The following is a 22,562-nucleotide window of genomic DNA, read 5'->3' as shown; positions in this document are numbered from 1 at the left end:
GATGTAATGGCATTTGCCTACAATGGCAGAAAACCTGAAATTTCTAAAATCGTCCCACTTTACCAATGTTCACCCTAGGTAAAACTCCACTTCCTCTCTTAATGGTGTCCCATTGCTAATCTCTGAGCACCATGCCACTACAAATAGCCTATCTAAATAGGCCTAATGGATGATAGTGGAGGGGTAAATTGTGAGGTGTCTTATAAACATATTAAGCCTAAAATGTAGCCTAATAGAACTTATCAATTCAGTTGAAAACCACAAATGTTTTATATTTAGTTTCCAATGTTATATAGCCTAATGCTGTTCATCTTTGTGGGGAATGGCTGAGCTGGGCCTACATGATGGTGAATCTATTTTTAAAAACCTAATGCAGAAATTAGAATAGGCCTATGAAATTGAGCTGCATTATGCCGTTTAGCTACTCCAATATAGGTGTTAGGCCTACTATCTAGGATTGTAACAAAGGCTCTGCATCATATGATCACACAAATTATGTGATAGGCCTATAGGCGTAACTGAAGAGATTTTAATTGTCATTTATGGTAGACAAATGAATGTGCATGCCAAAAAGTTTGAGTGGCTTTTAAACAAATGACCATTTTGGATGCGTTGATACTTTATAGGCCTACTATCATACCTCATACCCATATATACTTTCATACCTGTAGATACACAGATACACCGATGACCCACCCCCCCAAAAAAGTGTCCTCCTTTTTACAAATCCAAATCTGGTCACCCTAATCCTATGACAGTTCTACGCTGGAATTCGCTGAGCTGAAAGCAGTTCATACATCACAAATGTTTTTTTTTTTTTTGAAGAGTCTGCATGCCTAGGTGCTTTATTTTATATTGCCTACACCATTAGCCATGCAAGCGATTAGGACGCCTGAGTCTGATCCATTGGATGGGTTAGCTCATACTTTTGGTATTGTAATGTAGGCCTATCTATTGTGGGCCGCAAGCCTAGATAAGGTTAATTATTTAGGGATTTAAAAATGTTTTTTTTTCCCCTTTCCTTTTAAATGCCTATACCTCCTAGCCACGTGAGGATGGACATGTAGGTCTACATTCTTCCACATAGTTAGGAGGAAAACGAATCTATGAATGAAATATTTTAGAAATGTGTCTGTCCAAATGTAGCTCCAGGCCAAATCATTTGTTACATCGGAGCCCAAATCAGTGACGTCTGTACACTTCCGGCCCTTCACACCAATCAGTGCAACATGCGCTCGAACGGCGGAAATACTGTAGCGGGGGAAGAGTGCCATGAATGAAAGTGATACATCAAATTGTAAACAAGACACGAATACAAGACAAATGCGTTCAAATGGAAGACCCGAAGCTACTTTCAGCGATAGTTTCACTGCACTCATCAAAGCGCTTGCCGACTTCAGTTCAGAGGTTTGTCGGAAATGATTGTTTTTGTTTATTGTGCAGTGTCTGTTGCGTGTAGCTCCAGTGGCTAGGTGGTTAGCCTTTAGCGTGGACAATGTTGTTACAATTTACAAACTGCGGCAACGGTAACACTGTCTGTTGCGTTAATGTTACCGTCATTGTAGCGACGGACAATCTATGAACTACTCACTCCTATCCGCGATAAGCTAATGTTTAACCTCTTGCTGTAGCGTAAGAGGCTAACACAATGCAATAACGTTCTAAATATTCTATTTACTCTCAATGTGGTAAACGTAGGATAGACTACGAGATTGATTCACTCTTTATGTAAGGGAAGGTATTGTGTCCTCGAACCACAACACACCGCTCTCATTTCGTAAGCTTTGAGGGGCGCACAACAAGGCAATAACGTTGCATCTTCACCCTTCACAGCTCAAGGTGGAGCCAGCCGTATTGAGCATCAGTGCCGATGCAAGTCGCATTGATGTTCAGTCTCTCCAGCCATCTCACGTCCATGCCTGCCTACGACGACACATAGCCGTACTTCAGGTAGACTGCATTCCTCTCTTGGGAGACAAGACTATATGCTTCCCTTCTAAAAAGATGCAGTGTAGCCTACTTGAAAGTAGAGTTGATAGTGACACTTTATTCATTTGGAGTTTGGATAAATGAAGGTGAAGCCTACACATAATAATACACATAGCAGAGATCCAACACATCAGTCATTAACACATACATTACATTTCACTTAGCTGATGCTTTTATCCAAAGCGACTTACATTTACGGCATATTGGTTACAGTCCCTGGAGCAGTGTGGGGTCAGGTGCTTTGCTCAAGGGCCTCAGTCATTAAGTGTGGTAGGGAGTGGAAGGGTGGGATCTGAACCTGCAACCCTTTGATTCAAAGCCCATCTCCTTAACCATTACTGAACAGCCAAATGTGAGTGCACTCTAACAAACCTGTGTCACACATTTGGGCATGGGTCATGGGTAAGCGGTTAGAGCGTCAGCTTTCTAGTCAAAAGTCGCCTGTTTGACTTCAGACCCGCCAGGTTGGTGGGGGGAGTAATTAACCAGTGTTCTCCCCCATCCTCCTCCATGACTGAGGTACCCTGATCATGGTACCGTCCCACTGCACTGCTCCCTTTCGGTTGCCATTGGTGGCTGACCCTTGCACGGGTGAAGCATAAATGGGAGTTGGAGTTTCCCAGTTGGGCTTTCACGTTCACATTTATTACACATAATAGGAATACATGTTTTTAATCCATGTATGGTTTAGGGCTGAAAGATCGAATCCAAAAAATCGAGATCTCTGACAACCCGATTTTGGAATCGTCAAAGCCAGAAAAATCGTTCTCCTTAACTGATCCATGTTTTGTTTCATCAATAATTGCACTTATGTATGCACTGCCTATTGCCCCTGCTTTGTGGTGTAGAAAACAACAGATAGCTCTGATAGAACGGCTCTGTATCAGCTACCAATCAGAAAGCTCCATGCTGTGCGTGAACAGGTCACTCACTAGAAAAGACAGACACTTGAACTGGACCAACTGATCTGGAGCATGAGAACAGAGCCCCATGCACTGAAACTTGATTTAAAGAAAGGGAAAAAATCGTGATGGATATCGAAATCGCAATATCTGCCAAAGAAATCGCAATTTAATTTTGTTCTTAAAATCGGTCAGCCCTAGTATGGTTCAACAGGAGCAAGCATGGGGTGCATAGAGCTCATTGGGGGGTGGCAGGAGATTCTAGTGTGCATTCACTCGCATGCACAATTTGCACAAACCTAGCTTACAGTATCACTCATAAGAATGTCTGCATGCATACAGATTCACCAAGCTCTCAAAAAGGTTTTTGTACAGGTAACGTTTTTTTTGTTCCAAAAATGTATTTGACCACCTAATGTATTATCTACTTATAGGCTGTGTCAGTAGACTTGAAAACACTGGCTGACAGAGAAACACAAGCCCAGGCAGAGCAGAGAGAAGCATCAACAAGCATTGCCACCGAGGTGGCAAGTTCCAGTGGTGCAGAAGCCATGCTCGTAGACTCATCGCTACCAGTACCCGGAGCACAGTGCCAGGCAAACGAGCAGACCCAGAGCACGCCCACCAAGTCAAAGACGGATGATCATTTTGTTCAGATTAGGGCTCCGAAGGCAGAGGTAAGACTTCTTGGTTGTGTTGTCAGCTGTATTGTGGGTGACAGAGGTGTCATTAGGCTTTGCAGCAACATGCATGCAGACAGCAATGCATTCTGGATGAAAATGTTGCATGATGGTTAGAAATCTTTTCCAACTTACCAAATTTCAGTCGTGTTGCGACGACGAGGTGACATGTCACATGGTGTCAAACTATCGTGTGATCAATGTGACTGCAGATGGACCTAGCAACTCCCGCAGTTGCTTATCCCCATTGATGCTCGTCTGCATACCGCTTCCACGGGGACGCACCCCTGAACTGGTTTGCCAAAAGTTCACTCATATGTGTCTGTAGGCGCGTTATCCCACACAACTAAAAAAGTTTGCACTGCACCCCACTTTAGCTCCTCCCCACCTGTCCCCCCATACCTGACACGTGGTGTGCTAGTACATCAAACTGGTGCGAGCTCATCGTCTAGTGCAAATTTGGGGTCGACTTTAAATGCGCTGTGTTTAATACCACCCACGTCATGATGACAAGTTCTTGCTGAAGTACTTAGTCAACGTCGATCGACACATGTCCGTCCCGAACTAGGGTTGCCAACTTCCAATTTAAGAAATATTGAGACGGGGGGTCTGGGGGTCATCCTCCAGAAATTTTGCATTTCTTAGATTACATTTTAACGTCCCGTGTCCCGTTTAAGCTGAATATGGAACCCGTACTTTTATCCCTAAATACGGGACGATTCCATTTTTCGAGGGACAGTTGGCAACCCTAGTCCCGAACGCACCTTTTCAGATGCATAGAGGTAGAACATTTGACTAGAGGTGACCCCTCCCCTTCTTCACGGCAATCCTGGCAGCCATGATTTGGAGATACAGGTAGACCTAAGAAATGTGAATGAATGGAAAAGGGGCTCACCTCTGTCAAAAAATGGCTTAATGATGTGAGCATTTCCATTAACACATTATACAAGGACAATAGTTGATGTGTGGTGCTAAATATCTACATAATTAATATGAACTGATTTTAAACTGAAACTGGTGCCCATGGCATGCCTGATATATATTTTGATTCAGCAATTCTACTTAGTTACAGCTACTTGTTTTATTACTTCTTTCTTGGGGTATTGGATTTCTCCAAGCATGAATATGCAATCTTTATATTAGGAATGAATGTCTCTCACACTGATGCATTTATATATTTTCATATTTTAAAGTGATACTTTGCTGTCTGTGCTGCACATAGAAAATTTCTCTCTCTCTCTCTCTTTCTCTCTCTCTCTCTCTCTCTCTTTCTCTCTCTTTCTCTCTCTCTCTCTCTCTCTCTCTCTCTCTCTCTCTCTCTCTCGCTCTCTCTCTCTCTCTCTCCAGATTGACAGGAGGATATCTGCCTTTATAGAGCGCAAGCAGCATGAGATCAATGAAAGTAATGTGCGCGAGTTCTGCAACGTGATCGACTGTAATCAGGGTGAGTAGCTAATGGGGCCTTGGTGTGTGTGCGTGCGTGCGTGCGCGCGTGCGTGCGCGCGCGCGTGTGTGTGTGTGTGTGTGTGTGTGTGCATGTGTTAATGTGTGTGTGTCAGGGTCTAGGCTGTGCGGTTACAAGCCTGTGTGTGTGTGTGTTACATACCTACATGCATACATATTCACATGTCTGTGTACGCATGCTTAAGGATTGTGTTTGTGTGTGTGTGCATGCACATGGGCGCTGTGCAAGGATTGAGGTGTGTGTGTGTGTGTGTGTGTGTGTGTGTGTGTGTGTGTGTGTGTGTGTGTGTGTGTGTGTGTGTGTGTGTGTGTGTGTGTGTGTGACGGTGCTGCTGAGAGGTTGGCAATGTTTGGGAGAGTGGTGATTTGTCCGTGTGAGAGGTCATGCTGAACTGCCGGGTGAGAGGGCTGAAATGAGCAGCAGATGAGGAGCCTTCTGCCCAGGCCACCGCTAGTTATCTGGAGCTGTGTGTGTGTGTGTGTGTGTGTGTGTGTGTGTGTGTGTGTGTGTGTGTGTGTGTGTGTGTGTGTGTGTGTGTGTGTGTGTGTGTGTGTGTGTGTGTGTGTGTGTGTGCGCACGCTTGTGTGTGTGTGTGCGCGCATGGTGTGTGTGTGTCTGTGTGTGTGTGTGCGCGCACGCCTGTGTGTGTGTGTGCGTCTGTGTTCGCGCGCGTGTGCATGGGGTGTGTGTGTGCACATATGTGTGTGTGATGGGGTGCAGGAGGTTACGGGGATGGGAGGGCGCTACCAGGCAACGTGTGTTTTTTTTTCTCTCTCTCTTTCTTTTCATTTTCAAATGGTACTTGACTGATAACAGAACGAGCCTGGTTTGCCGTGATGCAGAAGAGAGAAGGGAAGAGAGGGTCGTTGGATGTGCGAGAGTGTCTGGAATGGAACTATTCCATTAAATTGCTAATGTGTGTGTAAATATTTATGTTTTTGCAGAAAACAGTTGTGCCAGAACAGATGCCGTTTTCACCCCATATCCCGGCTTTAAAAGTCATGTCAAAGGTATGCCCAAATGACTAACTGGTTTCAAACTGTAAGCATGCATTCTCAATTAACCTGTCCTTGATGTTTTTTGTTGTTGCTGTTTGTTTTTTGTTTTGTTTTTGGCAACATACTCAATCAGAGGTATGATTTAATAGGTTTTGCACAAGGCTTGGCCTTTCTATGACGCAATATTTTAAAATTACATGTATTCAGGGCAAAATGGACAAGTATTTTGACATTATCCGAAAAAGCAATATCATAATGTACATGAAATCTAAGTATTGGGGTATGGGATGGGTACACGCATCACAGTCAAGATTGCACATGAATGGAGCATCAGACAAATGGGTAAATCCTCATGTATGCATTTTGTTGTCACCAAGAAATGTTTGATTTTCAATAATAAAAATAGATAATATGGATAGAATTGTGTAGCAATAATCGATAGTCGTCAAGATATTGATTGTGACAATAATAGCCTAGAAACTGTAACTGCACCATTCCAGCCCTTGGCACATGTCAGAAATTAACAGGAAATGAAAATGTGTTTAGTAGACCGCAGCATGCATTTGCAGTGAACTGAAACCTGAAAATTAGGTTGACTACGATGTGGGATGACAGAACAGTGTGAGAGGAGACAGGAAATGAACAGGAGAGAGATATGTGGTAGGGCTGGGAAATGACCCCATCAGGACTCGAACCGGGGTCCCCATGAGCATCCAAGCCCAAATGTGGGGCGCTTAGCACGCTGCGCCACACCGCTTATTGGTCGGCCGCCCGGAGGGCGACTAAACCCTCCCCAGAGAAGCGTAATCAGACCATTCGTGGCCTGTCGTGCTACCGAATCAGGTCAGAAATTCTGATTAGAGGCTTTGTCACTATAACTAACATCACTATTATAGTTATTATTATTATTATTATTTCTCTTGAGTTATTTATTTCATTTATTGTACTTATGTGTTTCTATACTTATGTGTTTCTTTTTGTCTTTTACAGCAGTATATGGGTCTTGTGGGTGGGTGGGGTTTGTTTCTTAAAAAGAAAAGAAAACTTATCCAATTCAAGATATTGTAACTAAATGCATATTACTTTTGCTTTCTTGAATAAAAAATATAATGGAAAAAAAATAAATCCTGATTAGTAGCTGACAGAAATGCCCCTCTGAAAATTCACACTGCATGCATGAAGTTTCACATGTGTACGGTCTGTCTCTGTGCAGTGACGCGTGTGCTGAACCCATACGGCCCCCAGGGTCGATCAGGAGGGGGTCTTGAGCTGCGTGGTCTTCACCAGGGAGGTGTCCACCGCAACTGTGGCAACCCGGCCATCGAGGAACGACTACACAACATGGAGGCACACCTCAAGCTGCCCACAGGTGAGACACACACACACACACACACACACACACACCCACACACACACACACACACACACACACACACACACACACACACACACACACACACACACACACACACACACACACACACACACACACACACATGCATACGTACTTGCATTTACACATACTCAAATTACGCTTTGGAGCCATCTTCACAACTGTTGCATAAACAACGGCAACTGTAATGGGTGCAGTGGCATCATGGGGAGAGTGGTCTGCGGTATGGCTATGCCAGTTTTTCATTTCATTTTTTAAATCAAGATCTCAACTTCTTATTAGAAAAGTGGGAAATGCATGTCTTGTATTTATTTTTCAGTGAATGATAAGCGTTACCACAGGCCTATTTTGCAGTGAACATTCCACAAAGGATGAAAGCTAGTCCTCAATTAGCCATAATGGGTGACCTTGTACCTCTTCAAAGGTCTCTTACATCTCTCTCTCTCTCTCTCTCTCTCTCTCTCTCTCTCTCTCTCTCTCTCTCTCTCTCTCTCTCTCTCTCTCTAGCCGGCCCTGTCCCTCTCAGCGTGTACCAGCGTCTTAAGAAGCTGGAGGATCGCATCCTGGAGCTGGAGGGCCTCTCTCCAGAGTACTTCCAATCTGTGGTGAGCAAGTCAAGTCAAGTGCACTTTATTGTCAAAAATCTATGTAACAGGGTTAGCACAGACGTTTGAAATTGCGTTTTAACCAGTCTCCAATGTGCAGTTTAACTAAAACATTTAAATAAGACATTGACAAGAATCTCTCTCTCTCTCTGTCTCTCTGTCTCTGTCTCTCTCTCTCTCTCTCTCTCTCTCTCTCTCTCTCTCGCACACACACACACACATACTAACATACTCATACATGAGCAAGTGGAGGGATGAAGGATAGGATGGGATGGGAGGGGATGGGGGTGTTGAGCAATGGGGGAAGGTCATAGACATGTACAGGGGTTGGACAATAAAACGGAAACACCTGGCATTAGACAGGTTTGTCTATAGCAACCTGTCCATGTAAGAGCATGTGAACGGAGCGGAGCGAGAAGTGAGCGGGGAGCGGAGCGGGAGAAATATGGTTAGAGCGCCGAGCGGTTATGAATTTCAAAGGCCGGATCGGTGATTTCCCTCCGCTCCAGTTCGCTCCGATGCGCTCACAAATTAAAATGTTTGATTATAAAATTTGTAAAATAACATTTACTTGCTTAACTGTGCTGTTTTCGATATGTTTTTGAATTGAAAAGAGTTGCAGGCCAACAGTTTTTAATCCTTAAAAAATATGTAGTACAGCCAGCCACTGACCCCAGCGTTTTCGCGTCACCTGTGCCCCGCGAGGCAAGGTATGAAGATGGAGTTTGGGAATTAGGCACATCGAAAAGCAAGGTGATCTTATAAATTCAAACTTCAAGTCAAAAATTTAGAGGAAGATGTTGAGCACGAGGAAGAATGTGAGCGACGTAGTCACTGTGAGTAAAGACTCTTATTTTAACCTGGGCACGAGAAAGCACGACGAGGTGCTCCGCAGACACCAGGAGGATGGGTGAGCATTCCTCACAAAACGTGAGCGTTCCTCTTTTGTCAGTTCTAGATTAATCATTGTGGGGACAGCATTTCTCCAAAGACCTTTAGTTGTGACTTCTCAATAACCCAACAATTTCCCTTAGACTTATTTCTTTGGAGTTTGATTATTTAATTAAATAGAACACGTTGACAGTAGGCTGCCGTCGGATTTTCCAACTGCTTTCACTCTTTTTCAGTAGCCGCCCTACATAATTGTTATTAATTATGAATGATTTACTAATATTTTCGTTGAAAACGTTGTCTGTTCCTGCGCCATATGGGCCAGTCCATGCAAACAAAAGCATAAATATTTATCATGAGTCTTCAGGTGCGCGCTGTGAGAAGGTGAATTTTCCCTCCCCCTTCTCACTGGCTGATTTAGCCTATTTTTAAAACTCACGAACGGTGTATTTATGAACATTTGTGTTTGCTGAACTGTCGGGACTTTGGCGAGCGAAAATACACGCGCACACACTCGTACACGCGCACACTCGCACACCTGCGCTCGCAATGGAACACTTTTCTCCGAACTTTGTCGTGGCCATAGGCGGAAGCGCGCACTGCCTTTGGAGGATTCCATCAGTGACTTTTGGGAGGGGAAATGTGTGGGGATTTTGTCATGTTTATTATTTGTGACGATTATGAATGTGTACTTGGGCAATCTGTGTTCTATGTGATTATGTTTTGAGTATTGTGTTAAAAACTGCTGTTTTGTTTGGCGATGGTCGGAAGGAATTGTGAGACCAATCGCGTAGGCTAGTCTAGTCATGCAGCGTTGAGTGAGTAATTGAATTAGTGAATAATTGGCTGGCCCTAGGAAATGGGTGTATTTAAGCCGTAGTCAAATCGTTGATGTGAGCGATTTTGATTGAGAAGCACCTGGTAACCAGTAGGAGGTGGCTTCGCGTAAAACTGCTGCATATCGGTGTAAGCAGAGAATTGTGCTGTGAGACTTTGATGCTGCTGAACTTATTTCAAAGACTGTCGTTTCTTTTGTTTGCCAGAAAGCGTCCTGTTCGTTTTGTCTATGCCCACGTGCACATTTATTTTCTAATGTCTGGTGAAAAGGTAAATAAAAAGGCCTAATTATTTTTGATACTTCCGACTTCGTGCCTCGTAATCTCCACTCCGCTCGTTACGCACACATCCTTGACAGAGGAGTAGCAGTCGCTCCCGGGAGAAAATCGGAGAGGTGGCAGCGGTTGTCGGCAGAAAATGGCTCATCTACGCGTGCACAGAGGAAACTTCGGGAGCTCGTGGCGGACCGAAGCCGAGACGACCTGGACGAGGGGCTGCAGACCCGACGACCAGACGGCTCTTCAACGGCAGCGAATCGTGGGGCAACAACGCGACACGACCAGCGGGTGCACTGCCTGCATCGAGAGGTGGCAACGCCAGCGACAGCACCAGTGCAACCCAGCTCAGAGGGATCGAGGCCTACAGCAGCAGCAGCACAGCAGCATCGGCGGTGGTTGTTCAGCTACCAGAACGAGGAGAGAGGCCTGCTACAGCAGCAGCACCCAGTGGTGGCGACAACGGCAAGGAGGTGGAGCGGCTCAAGCTGCCTTCACCTGCAATGGAGGCGGAGGGGCTCGTCTCTTCACCCCTGGTTCCGAGACTGCAGAAGGGGAGGGAAGTGTGAGAAGGTGAAGTTTCCCTCTCCCTTCTCACTGGCTAAGTTAGCCTATTTTTAAAACTCACGAACGGTGTATTTATGAACATTTGTGTTTGCTGAACTGTCGGGACTTTGGCGAGCGAAAATACACGCGCACACACTCGTACACGCGCACACTCGCACACCTGCGCTCGCAATGGAACACTTTTCTCCGAACTTTGTCGTGGCCATAGGCGGAAGCGCGCACTGCCTTTGGAGGATTCCATCAGTGACTTTTGGGAGGGGAAATGTGTGGGGATTTTGTCATGTTTATTATTTGTGACGATTATGAATGTGTACTTGGGCAATCTGTGTTCTATGTGATTAATGTTTTGAGTATTGTGTTTAAACTGGCTGTTTTGTTTGGCGATGGTCGGAAGGAATTGTGAGACCAATCGCGTAGGCTAGTCTAGTCATGCAGCGTTGAGTGAGTAATTGAATTAGTGAATAATTGGCTGGCCCTAGGAAATGGGTGTATTTAAGCCGTAGTCAAATCGTTGATGTGAGCGATTTTGATTGAGAAGCACCTGGTAACCAGTAGGAGGTGGCTTCGCGTAAAACTGCTGCATATCGGTGTAAGCAGAGAATTGTGCTGTGAGACTTTGATGCTGCTGAACTCATTTCAAAGACTGTCGTTTCTTTTGTTTGCCAGAAAGCGTCCTGTTCGTTTTGTCTATGCCCACGTGCACATTTATTTTCTAATTTCTGGTGAAAAGGTAAATAAAAAGGCCTAATTATTTTTGATACTTCCGACTTCGTGCCTCATAATCTCCACTCCGCTCGTTACGCACACATCCTTGACAGAGGGGTAGCAGTCGCTCCCTCACATACGCGCAAACTGTGGATGAACGCATGGTCGAAAATGCACAAAGATAAAAAAATGTAGGCTACGTCGGGGTTGCGCCCTGTTTGGTCCTGGCGATATCCCTCTGGAATGTACAGAAGCCATGTGCTTGTAATTAGACTTTTTCCAGGACGACAGACTGACTCTATAGCCTACCATGTCCACTCTGCGGTCTCGTGTCATTCCTTTGTGCGTGACAAAACGTAAGACCGCCTATGCCTTTGCGCGGGAGGCTCTTCGAGAGGTACCCACGCTGGTCTATATTTCGATTCTCTCTTCCTCCAGCGAATGTTCCAAATTGTCACTTCAGCCAGACCATAAATCACTCCGCAATATTAGTAAACGAAAATGATCAGTCAATCAGCAGTAGATGACTGAGCTGCAGTCTAGTCTCTGTGCATACAATCTGTTATAGCCTATGTTTCAATTTTACCACGGAATCACCGAGACAAGTATTGTGTGATTAAATGTGGGATAAAATTATCATAAAACATCATAACTATGCTTAACAATACAGAGTGGGTTTAAGGTGATCTATGAGCCTGTTCTTTGGAAATGGGTTATACGATATTATCTAATTTGCGGGGTGACCTTTTTAATGCAGTCTAGTAAAATATAATTAATAATTAAATAGGAAACGCGGGGCGAGGTGTTACGTCCACAGCTGGGAAACAGTGCGATACAATTTAACAGCCAGTTAAATAAGACAACACATAAATCAAACGCTGAGTGTCCCAGCATAATTACATTAAGGAAAAATGTCAGAAAATGCCCTCTCATGAAAATTTGAGCGAGCGAGGAGCGATTTCGATGGAGCGGCAAGAAAATGAAGGTGAGCGCGGAGCGTTTTATGAGCGGAGCGTCCTGGCGCAACTTTGAGCGGCAGAGCGAATGAGCGAACATATTCCTGAGCGGGGAGCGGGAATTGAGCCGCGCTCAGCTCCGTTCACATGCTCTGCCGTGTACTATACTGACCCGGTAGAGCTCCTGACGGACGGTTCTGGTGGAAACTGGAAAGTTAAACCAGCAAAAAGTCAAACAAGTGTGCTAATACTTTCTTGAACACTCCTGTGTTTACCAGCACCTAGAAGCTGTGCATGCATGTTTGAACGGTTGTACAATGTACTGTATTGTACTGTATGCCTAATGTCTTCAATGACCCTCCACGCTGTGGGTTGAGGGTTGGGGTAGTGACTGACATGCACAGACATTTTGGAGGGCAGGTCTCGAGGCTAGGTAGGGGGCATGTGGAACTTCCGGCTGCCTTACTAAGCTATAGAGGCTGTATATTATATCGGGGCATTATTATCACACGCTTTTAATCGGTGGGGTAGTGGGAAAGGGGTGTGTGTGTTGGGCAGTAGTGTAGTGGTCTGGTCTCTGAGGACCTCTCACCCTCATCAGCATACCCTTTTTTTCAAGAATCCTTTTCCCCAAAAAATATTTTTGCATAAAAGATGGTGGCAGGATCGTGAAAATGTTTCGTCAGATACCACACGCTGTTGTGACTAGTGTTGAGTGTGTGTGTGTGTGTGTGTTTGAGAGAGAGAGAGAGAGAGAGAGAGAGAGAGAGAGAGTGTGTGAGTGTGTTTCCAGCACCCACTCGGCCAGAGCTGAGAGTTCTCCAAAGCCATTAAAAGGCGATATGAGCGATTCCCCCCACCCCCACCCCCTCCTCCTCTTCAGAATTTGTTATCCATGTCAGATTGTAGCCCATCAAAGTTAGCAGAGTAAGTGCCCTTCAGCCAACGCACACCTCCTCTCACTGACTGTTATTAGTTCACCGCGCTCAGCTGAGAGCCCACTGATTTCCATGTCCTTTTAGTGTGTGAGTGTGTCTATATGCGTGTGTGTGTGTGTGTGTGTGTGTGTGTGTGTGTGTGTGTGTGTGTGTGTGTGTGTGTGTGTGTGTGTGTGTGTGTGTGTGTGTGTGTGTGTGTGTGTGTGTGTGTGTGTGTGTGTGTGTGTGTGTGTGTGTATTGGCGAGAGGGGAAGAGAGAGTGCATGAGAGAGGTGTGGGAGAGGGAGGGTCAGAAAGCTGGAAACGATAAATTGAAATCAGTGTCAGCACACTGATCCTTTATTAGTCTGTTGAATCCCTTTACAGTGTTTACAGTGTTGGATTTTCCCATTTGCACTGTATGATGTGTTCATTGAGTCTCCATAGGCCAGTGTGTACCCAGGCTGTTGTGCAGTAGGGGTGGACAAGCAATGGCTGTTCCACATTTTTCTCCAAAAAATACTTTCAAAACTTCTCATGTGTGCTTTCTTCCTGGCTTTGAACAAATAACTTGCAAAAACTTCTCATGTGTGCTTTCTTTCTGACTGTGATTGAAGAGGACTATGGGGTCAAAAGTTCTTTTTTTAATGTATCGCTTTTGTCAACACAACAAAAACCTGTGTAATTATCCTATTATGGCAATTTGCTTCTTGCATGCACATTAGAACCGAGATTTTTTTGAAGAAATCTCTGGGGTTTAATGTTTTTTTGGTAAGAGAGGTCCACATTTTGTGAGAGCCTGCGGTCTGTCAGAACTGTCTTTTGTTGACATGGTTTCCAGGACAATAGTTGAAGTAGAGCACCGTGGGAGATGCCAGTTTAGCTGGGCATTTTAGCAAAATGCTGTGAACAATGTGGGGACCGATTTGGGCTTTTGACCTCCTTCTACCTCCACAGCCACAGTTCACACTGACCTGAGAATTGAAGAGCTGCTACATACAAACTTTTCAGCAAAAACCTTTCCGGCTGTACATGTGATGGGTTATATGAAGCAAATAGTATTAAAAATATTATTTTCATTTCTGTATTCTAATTGCTAAAGGTCATTTTGATGGAATATGTGCGGGTTACTCTTGAATTTTTTGTTTTCAATATTTTGAATAAATGGGTTCTCTTTATGACCTTTCATCTGAGATACTGTTGCTATAGGAATATACAGTCCCAGGAAAAAGTTTGTACACCCTTTGAAATTTCTTACCTTTCTGTCAAAATTGGTCATAAAACATGGTCTGATCTTCCCGGAAATCACAAGAAGGAACAATCAGAGTCTGCTTTAACTAATTCAACCCAAACATTTACAAGTTTTCATATTTTCATTGGTCACAAGATGTAAACCTTCAAAGGACAGCAAGGCATAAGTAAGTACACCCTTGTTTTTTGTCAGGGCTTTGACTGGGCTATTCCAGAAGGTGTATTTCATTATTATGAAGCCTTTCTAAAGTCGATTCACTTCTAAAGTATGGGTTGTTGTCACATTTCAGCACCCATCCTCTTGTGTGCTTCAACTGTGTGACAGACTACCTCACTTTTTTCTGTAAAATATCTTGATAAACTTCTGAGTTCATTGTTCCACTGATAATAACAAACTGAAAAGGACCTGAGGCAGCAAGGTAGCCGCATATAATGATGCTCCCGCCACCATACTGAAAGGTGGAGATGATGTTTTGGTGAAGGTGTGGTTCTCCAGTTCTCCTCCAAACATGACATTGTGTGTTCCCCTGAACAATTCAACTTTGGTTTCAACGTTGGTCTACAGAATATTTTGCAGTAATTCTATGAAGCATATAAATGCTTTTTTGCAAACCTCAAAGGTGCAGCAATATTTTTTTGGACAGAAACCCCATTAATTTTAGATTGGCAGAATGAATCCCATTTTTAGCTATTCTTGGTTACATCTCCTCTTCTGAGTATGGTGGCGGGAGCATCATTATATGCGGCTACCTTGCTGCCTCAGGCCCTTGACAGTTTGCTATTATCAGTGGAAGAATGAACTCAAGTTTATTGTGATATTTTACAGAAAAAAACGTGAGGAAGTCTGTCACACAGTTGAAGCACACAAGAGTATGGGTCCTGAAATTGACAACAACCCATACTTTAGAAGCAAATCGACTTTAGAATGGCTTCATAATAATGAAATACACATTCTGAAATAGCCCAGTCAAAGCCCTGACAAAAAACAATTGAGATTATATGGCATGAAGTCAAGAAAGCTATGCACTCCAGACATCCCACAAACCTTGCTGACGAGAGGCAGTTCTCTAAAGAAGAGAAAGACAAGATACAAACAGATTGTTTTGTCAATCTGATCTGCAACTACAGGACAAGTCTGGTTGATGGTATTGCAACTAACTGAGGGTTAGAACCTACTTAATGCAAGGGTGTACTTACTTATGCCCTGCTCTCCTGTGAATGTTATGGCCTTATGACCAATAAAAATATCATAGCATGTAAATGTTTGGGTGGAATTAATTAAAGCAGACTCTGATTGTTCCTTCTTGAGATTTCCGGGAAGATCAGATCATGTTTTATGCTCAATTTTGACAGAAATGTAAGAAATTTCAAAGGGTGTACAAACTTTTTCCTGGGACTGTATAGCAACAGCATCTCTGCTTTCATGTCCTCACTTGCATGCCTTTTAACAACCAGACTGAAAACCCTTTCCAACAATGTAATGTAAATGTAATTTCAAATTCTTTGTATGACCAGTGCATGTAAAGAAATTGACAATAAAACCTACTTGACTTGACTTGACAACAATACATTTGATGCGTTGTGTAAAGCCTATTATACTAATTTCTGTATTCTTACTGCTAAATGTATTATAAACAGTGGTGGACAGTAACGAAGTAAATGTAATTCGTTACTGTACTTAAGTAATATTTCCATACTTTCATACTTTACTCAAGTATTTTTATTTGGTAAGACTTTATACTTTTACTTCACTACATTTAAAAGCGAAATTTAGTACTTTCACTCCGTTACATTTACAGAAACACTCGTTCCTTACTCGTTCCTTTTTTTTAAGGCGATACACGGCAGGTGAATTAATTCATTTTTAATGCCCTGGTCAAATGAAATCTGAGATTTCACGCTTGTGTGAAGAAAGTGAAACTGAATCCGATTGGCAGACTCAGAGATTCGGCATTGTGACGTGGCAACAAGCTCTACTAGGCCTACAGAATTAGTTTCAGAAGGAAAGCGAGCAGAGCAAGACCACTGATGTGTCCACTGTTGCGCCTTGCGAGACGAATTGAAATAAGAAGAAACGGTACTTTGTAGTAACACGCGGAAAGCACAGCAAAACAATAAAGCAGGCGACAATAACGTTGTTAGAGTGTAGCGTCGTATTCGTTGTGTGAGGGGGAGAGGTTTAGCTCGTAGGCTGCACTCGCCTGACAAAGACGAAATGTGTCAGATAGGTTTCGCGTTTGAACTGAATAAGCAGCGAATTGATACTTAATGTTGGCCCTACTGCTTATTTGACTTACTGTGCTATATCTGTGTTATGTCTTACAATAGAGTCACATAATTGCCGCTTTTGTAGCGTGTTAATTTCTTGAGTCAAGTAGGCCTACACAGGATGCCTAAACATGCTGCTTATTCCAAACCATCCAGGTCCAGGCGCACAACCCCGTGATAGCATTCTTTCCCCTCAATACATTGCAGTATTTTCTGAAGTAGTTTGGGATATCAATTACTTGTCTAATAGACTCCCCTGTCACCAAAAAAATGATTTGCTTCAACTTTATGGAAAAGAGGCTTGTGTAAAGGGTTTGTATCTTTACATGAGGATTGCCATGTCCACCACATGTTGCAAAGTGAGGCTACATGCAACATGTGTCCTTGCAACAGGTATCCTTTCCCTTAAGTCAGGTCAGTAGGCTACAGTGGATATGAAAAGCACTGGCAATACCACCAAAGTGAGGTTGTAAAAAACAAGAGTAAGAAAGTTTTTTTTTAAAAAGAGAAAAAAAGTGGACTCTGGCTAAATATTGGCCCAGTGATGTGCACAAGCACAAAGGCTTTTTCATGATCAGACAGATAAGTGTTCCAATTAAGTTGTATCAAGTAGGCTATTGCAAATCATTGGCATCTAGCAAATAGAGACCATTACAAGTATATGAAGATGTTCCTATCTTTAAAGGTAGCTTAGAATCGCAAGAAGTCTGTTTGTCCATACATAGGCCTAGGCCAACCTTAACATAACCAAACACTACATAATAATAATAATAAGAAGAAGAAGAAGAAGAAGAAGAAGAAGAAGAGGTCTACCAAAACCATAATTATAACAAAAATTAAACATAAAGCACTTTATTGGCTACTACTCTAACTCCTTGCTGTCACAAATAAGTAGGCCTATACTGGACTGTAGGCCTACGGCTGGGGTGGGGGTATTGTAGTAGTTGTTCTAATAGGCATATAATCAATTTCAGCCTAATCATTCTTAATATTAAAGACCCTTTCATGTGTTATTTTGGGCATGTTAGGGTCAGTAGTAAATGGTTAGAGAGGTGAAAATGAAGTTCTGATGCTATAACATCCATGGACTTTCTCCACAGTGTTTCTGAGGCCTGTTATGGCCTAGTTCTAACATGTTGGTATAGCCTATGCAAATCAGGGGATATTTAATTAGATATGACCAAACTAGGCCTACAACACTTAAATATTAAAATTGCACCAAAGGCTTCATTTTTAAGTTTTTACTTTTTACTTTTAGTACTTAAGTATTTTTGACGGCAGATACTTTTGTACTTCTACTCAAGTAAAAAAGTGAGGTGAATACTTTCACTTTTACTTGAGTAGTTTTCAATGCAAGGTAACTGTACTTTTACTCAAGTACATAACTGGTGTACTTCGTCCACCACTGATTATAAATGTATTTTCGATGGAATAAGTTTGAGTTACTTTAAAATGTTCTGTTTTCAGTTTTTAAAAATAATGTGCTTTCATGTCCACACTTGAAAACTTTCTAACAATCAGGCTAAAAATTCATCATTTAGGAGACATAATTGACTTGTATGTACTTTTACTCTTGTTTTTTAGAGTTACGCACACAAGAGACCCAAAGCTTCTGGTTCACAGGTAAGAAAACGGGCCATTCAGGTCACACAATGTATGGATGAGTTCCTTGATAACTCCACTACATATGTGTTTTTATTGTTGTCAAAAAAAGAACTATAGGCTATAAAATGTTTAAACGAGTGTGTGACTATGGCTAATTGTTGTATGGTCCAACATTTGGTCCGCCAACATTTGAATAGCAAATAACATTTGATTTTGGTGGAGGTGGAGTGGTGGTGGGGGGGGGTGCTGATGATTATGGTGTAGTTGGCCTGTCTGTAAGGAAGGAAGGGAGGGGGCAAAAGAGAGCATCGCTCCGTGAGGACTATGATATCATCCCATTGGGTAATGCGGTGGTAGCTCAGGTGGTAGAGGAGCCGTTCGGCAACCCAAAGGTTGCAGATTCGAGCCCCACTCGGCCTGTCTCCATCGTTGTGTCCTTGAGCAAGACACTTAACCCCAAGTTGCTCCTGGTGGCAGGGTGGTACCCTGCGTGGCAGCCACGGCCACTGGTGTGTGAATGTGAGTGTGAATGGGTGAATGTGAGGCATACAATGTAAAGCGCTTTGAGTGCTCGAAGGAGTGGAAAGGCGCTATAGAAATGCAGTCCATTTACCATTTAATGCACTGTATGACAGACTACCGTTTCTGGCCTATTTGCATCTATGATTTAGTATTAGAAGAAAGGGGGATTTCTCACTGGTGCTGAGCTTTTGAATAGCAGTGAATAGGTATTTTTAACTAAACCAGTGCAAAGTGTGTTCAAACTAGTTAGGAGAATCATTTGGAAGAATGCTACAGTTGCCTTTCCACTTTCCCAGATTTGTAACTGTGGCCATGTTCGAACACCCATGTCCCCATCCTTTAGCCATTTCTTGGTTGCTTGATGTTCTGGGGAAGTGGAAAGGCAACTGGAGCATTCTTCCAAATTATTTTCCTTATTTTGATCAAAATAGCCTCAAAACACACTTTGCAGATGTTTTGCTAAACAATGCCAAATTCCCTGCAATTCAGAATTTTAAGCCTATTGTGCCACCCTTTCATATACATTGAATTTGCTAGAAATGTGCAAGAATGTTAGTTAGCAAAGGAACAATACTGCAAGGGCAGAGTGGGATTTTGCAAAGTTTTCATTTTCAAGAGTCGTTTGATGCACCCTGATGCTGATGCTTGCGTTCCACAGCCGTACAGCCTGAGCGAACTGGACGAGAAGATCAACGCCGTGCGGAGCGCCCTGCTGAAGAAAGTCAACGAGTACCAGCATTCCGAAACGCCAGACTTCGCCTTCTGACCTCCTGGACCTTTGTTTTTGTTTTTGCTTGATTTTTTGTTGTTGTGGCATGGAGTTACAGAGGGCAAATAAACTGTTTTCACTTTAAAATCACTTGATATCACCAGAGGTACCAATCCTGGGTTCAGAAAGGGTTAGACAATATCTGCCTCGCTGTTCCTCTAACATGGATGACCTCACCAAGTATCAAGTATCAAGTCCATCTGCTTGAGTGCCGATTTTGATCCTTTGCAATGGCTGTCTATAATCCAGCGATACAGGACCACATTGATGGCAGTTTTGTTTCATATTTCTGAACCTGGTATTGACATCTCTACACATCATCACCTCACTTCGTCCTCCACGCCTCACTTTTTTATGTTCTCCTTTATTTCCCAAGGGTAGTCCTGTTGAAGCTGTTGCCTCTTTCCCAAGTGAATACTAGCGAATTCCCTCCCCCATTACCGATCCCTCTGCAACCATCATGCACCACTCACTTGGTGTTCATGTAGAGCTGGTAAATGGAGGCTTTGCGTGACCTCAGCTTTGCACGGCTGAAAATATAGTACAGTGCCGCCATAGTGCATACAGTGTTAATGAAGGTATCCTTTTTTTTCTTTTTTAGTTAATGTTTTGTAATGGTTCCCTTTGCATTGGGAAAGTAACCTAGCTCTGTGAAAAATCTCATACCACCCTCGAGTCTTCTACTCATTGTAAATAAACCTGAACACACAACATTCAATTTTTGATGGCTCTCTGATTATTAATGTCAAATGATTGAATCTTAACATTTTGACCAAAATCCATTCATTAGATTTTGCTGGCTGATTGATAAAGTCAGGTACACAAGGTGTATCATTGTTAAAAAAGCAATGTAATAAGACTTAAGTACTGGACACTGATGTTTCTTTCACCAGAGTCCAATGTGCTGTTAAAACGAAACATCCTTATACAAATATTAACAATAAATACTGTGCACGCACATGCACATGCGCACACGCACATGCACATGCACACACGCACATGCACATGCACATGCACACACAGGTGCTCTTACTGATTGCACTTACTAATTACATACACTTAGTGCATGCTATCTAGCTTCATTCCTAGAGTCATAAATCTAATGACAATACCAATGATGTGTTGAAGTGTTTAGCCAAGAGATTAATTCCTTGACAAACAGTTTGCATACTGACCTCCCTGCTGTGTTGGTTACTTACAGCAGACCTAAAGCAGACAACTTAGCTAAAAATATAGGCTATATAAATCATAGAAGATTTAATATATGTGTTTGAGCTGTCCTGTGTTGATTAACTATTGTACAGCAATCCACCATCCTATCAAATACTACCAGAAATAATGCCATAATATTTATGTTCATGTGCATATGTATAAGGAAATCGTCTGTTTATGACATTGTTATGTATTCACTCCTCTCAAAAATATATAAAATATAAAGTCAAATGCTGAGTTCCGTAATCTCAGGGTCTTGCTTCTACAGCCCTCCGAATAGTGAACTGACTTTTTATTTCCAGCATAAAGGCGAATGGGTAATTGCCCCTTTTATTGTGCTTTCTTTCCTAATTCTCCCCAACGCCATTCTCAGAGTTGTAGACTTTTTCCCCAGTCTGAAGAGTCATTAGCCACACTGACTGACAGCCCCTGCCAAAACATCCAAATTCCGGCCTGCCCCCTTAACGCCCTCCACCACCACTATACCGCGCACCCCTCTACCAGTACCAAGACAACCACATCACTACACACACCCTGGTTACCTGTGCTCGCTCCTGCTATGTCTCCTTTAGAGAACTAAATACATTTTGAAAACCTAAAAGTAACACTCATTGACCTGAATTACAGTATATGTCAGCGGTAACACCTAATGTTCTTGAAAGTGTATCTACTATACTATATAGTGAATACTATATCATCACGTAATAACAAGTGTTCTGAATTGTCAAAATTCTATGTAACAGGTTTAGCACAGAAGTTTGAAATTGCGTTTGACCAGTCTCCAATGTGCAGTTAAACCAAACATACATAAGACATTCACACAAATCACACACACACATGCACACCCACACACAGTGCAATAAGATGTGCTTATGCTGTACAAACCTATCCCTAACGGCAAGGTAGGCCTACAGTACAAGTAGATGATACCATACAGTATGCTATTACATATGTTGTTAAACTGTGCCTAGTTAATGTATTTGTATTATTACTACATTTATTTAACCAGGGAAACAAATCACAGTGAGATAAATATCTTTCTTTCAAGTGAGCCCTGGAATGTGACAAGATAATTCAACTACAATGGTAACCAACCCAAATCTCAGCCACGCTTTCACTTTTTTTCTTTCCCTGTCCCAAAGAAAGTGGATGTAACCAAGAAGCGTCATTTTGTTTCCTTTCCGGTATCCACTTTATGTCGGGTGAACGCCCCTTTAGGAGACCTTCGGTTAGGAGACCTTCGGAGTCCTGAGGTTGAGAATCAATTAAGTCCCCTTAGCGCTGTAGATGGCAGTAGCGCACGTCTTGCGCAAACACCTCAAAAAGAGAAGAAGAAGTAGGGGACAACGCCCCCTTAGGAGACCCAACTTGAGCACACGCTTTTGCATTGAGTGGGCGTGGTTTGCGATATCTTTGTTTGATTCAGTATTTTTGCCTGTCCCCTTTCCCCAAAAAAAGGCCCGCAATGCACCCTGGGTAGCGAGCATAAGAGTGAGTAGGTGGTGTAACAATGCGGAGGGGCTGAAGAGGTTGGGTTGGCCTGGCTTCTGCTGCGACTGCTGCATTGGGCTAGGCTGATTGTTCCTGCCGGGCTTTTGTCTCACTACCATTGTGTCACCTTGTGTCATTAAATGAGGACAAATTGGCTGGAGTGAAACAAATGACATGATGGGGTGCGGATAAAGAGCTTGGTGTGTGTGTGTGTGTGTGTGAGAGAGAGAGAGAGAGAGAGAGAGAGAGAGAGAGAGAGAGAGA

At 43.0% G+C, this 22,562-nt stretch overlaps 1 protein-coding gene across 1 annotated transcript; it reads left to right on the top strand.

Annotated features, from left to right (window-relative positions):
- The first annotated feature begins 1,223 nt into the window (after positions 1-1,223).
- mbip (MAP3K12 binding inhibitory protein 1) lies at positions 1,224-20,313 on the top strand. The gene is made up of 9 exons (XM_063224260.1): positions 1,224-1,407; positions 1,834-1,950; positions 3,326-3,568; positions 4,919-5,015; positions 5,981-6,046; positions 7,248-7,403; positions 7,935-8,032; positions 18,284-18,322; positions 19,485-20,313. The coding sequence occupies exons 1-9, from the start codon at positions 1,273-1,275 to the stop codon at positions 19,590-19,592; spliced, it is 1,059 nt and encodes a 352-aa protein (XP_063080330.1). The 5' UTR covers positions 1,224-1,272; the 3' UTR covers positions 19,593-20,313.
- The last annotated feature ends 2,249 nt before the right edge of the window (positions 20,314-22,562 follow it).

Source organism: Engraulis encrasicolus, chromosome 19 (assembly GCF_034702125.1).
Source record: "Engraulis encrasicolus isolate BLACKSEA-1 chromosome 19, IST_EnEncr_1.0, whole genome shotgun sequence".
Classification (NCBI taxonomy): Eukaryota; Metazoa; Chordata; class Actinopteri; order Clupeiformes; family Engraulidae; genus Engraulis; species Engraulis encrasicolus.
This window is presented reverse-complemented; position numbering and strand designations above follow the sequence as displayed.

Bases quoted from the DNA above. Each gene is read 5' to 3' on its own strand.
- mbip (XM_063224260.1), top strand. From the start codon at position 1,273: ATGAATGAAAGTGATACATCAAATTGTAAACAAGACACGAATACAAGA. The intron at 1,408-1,833 runs GTTTGTCGGAAA...CACCCTTCACAG, and splicing joins TTGCCGACTTCAGTTCAGAG to CTCAAGGTGGAGCCAGCCGT. The intron at 1,951-3,325 runs GTAGACTGCATT...ATCTACTTATAG, and splicing joins GACACATAGCCGTACTTCAG to GCTGTGTCAGTAGACTTGAA.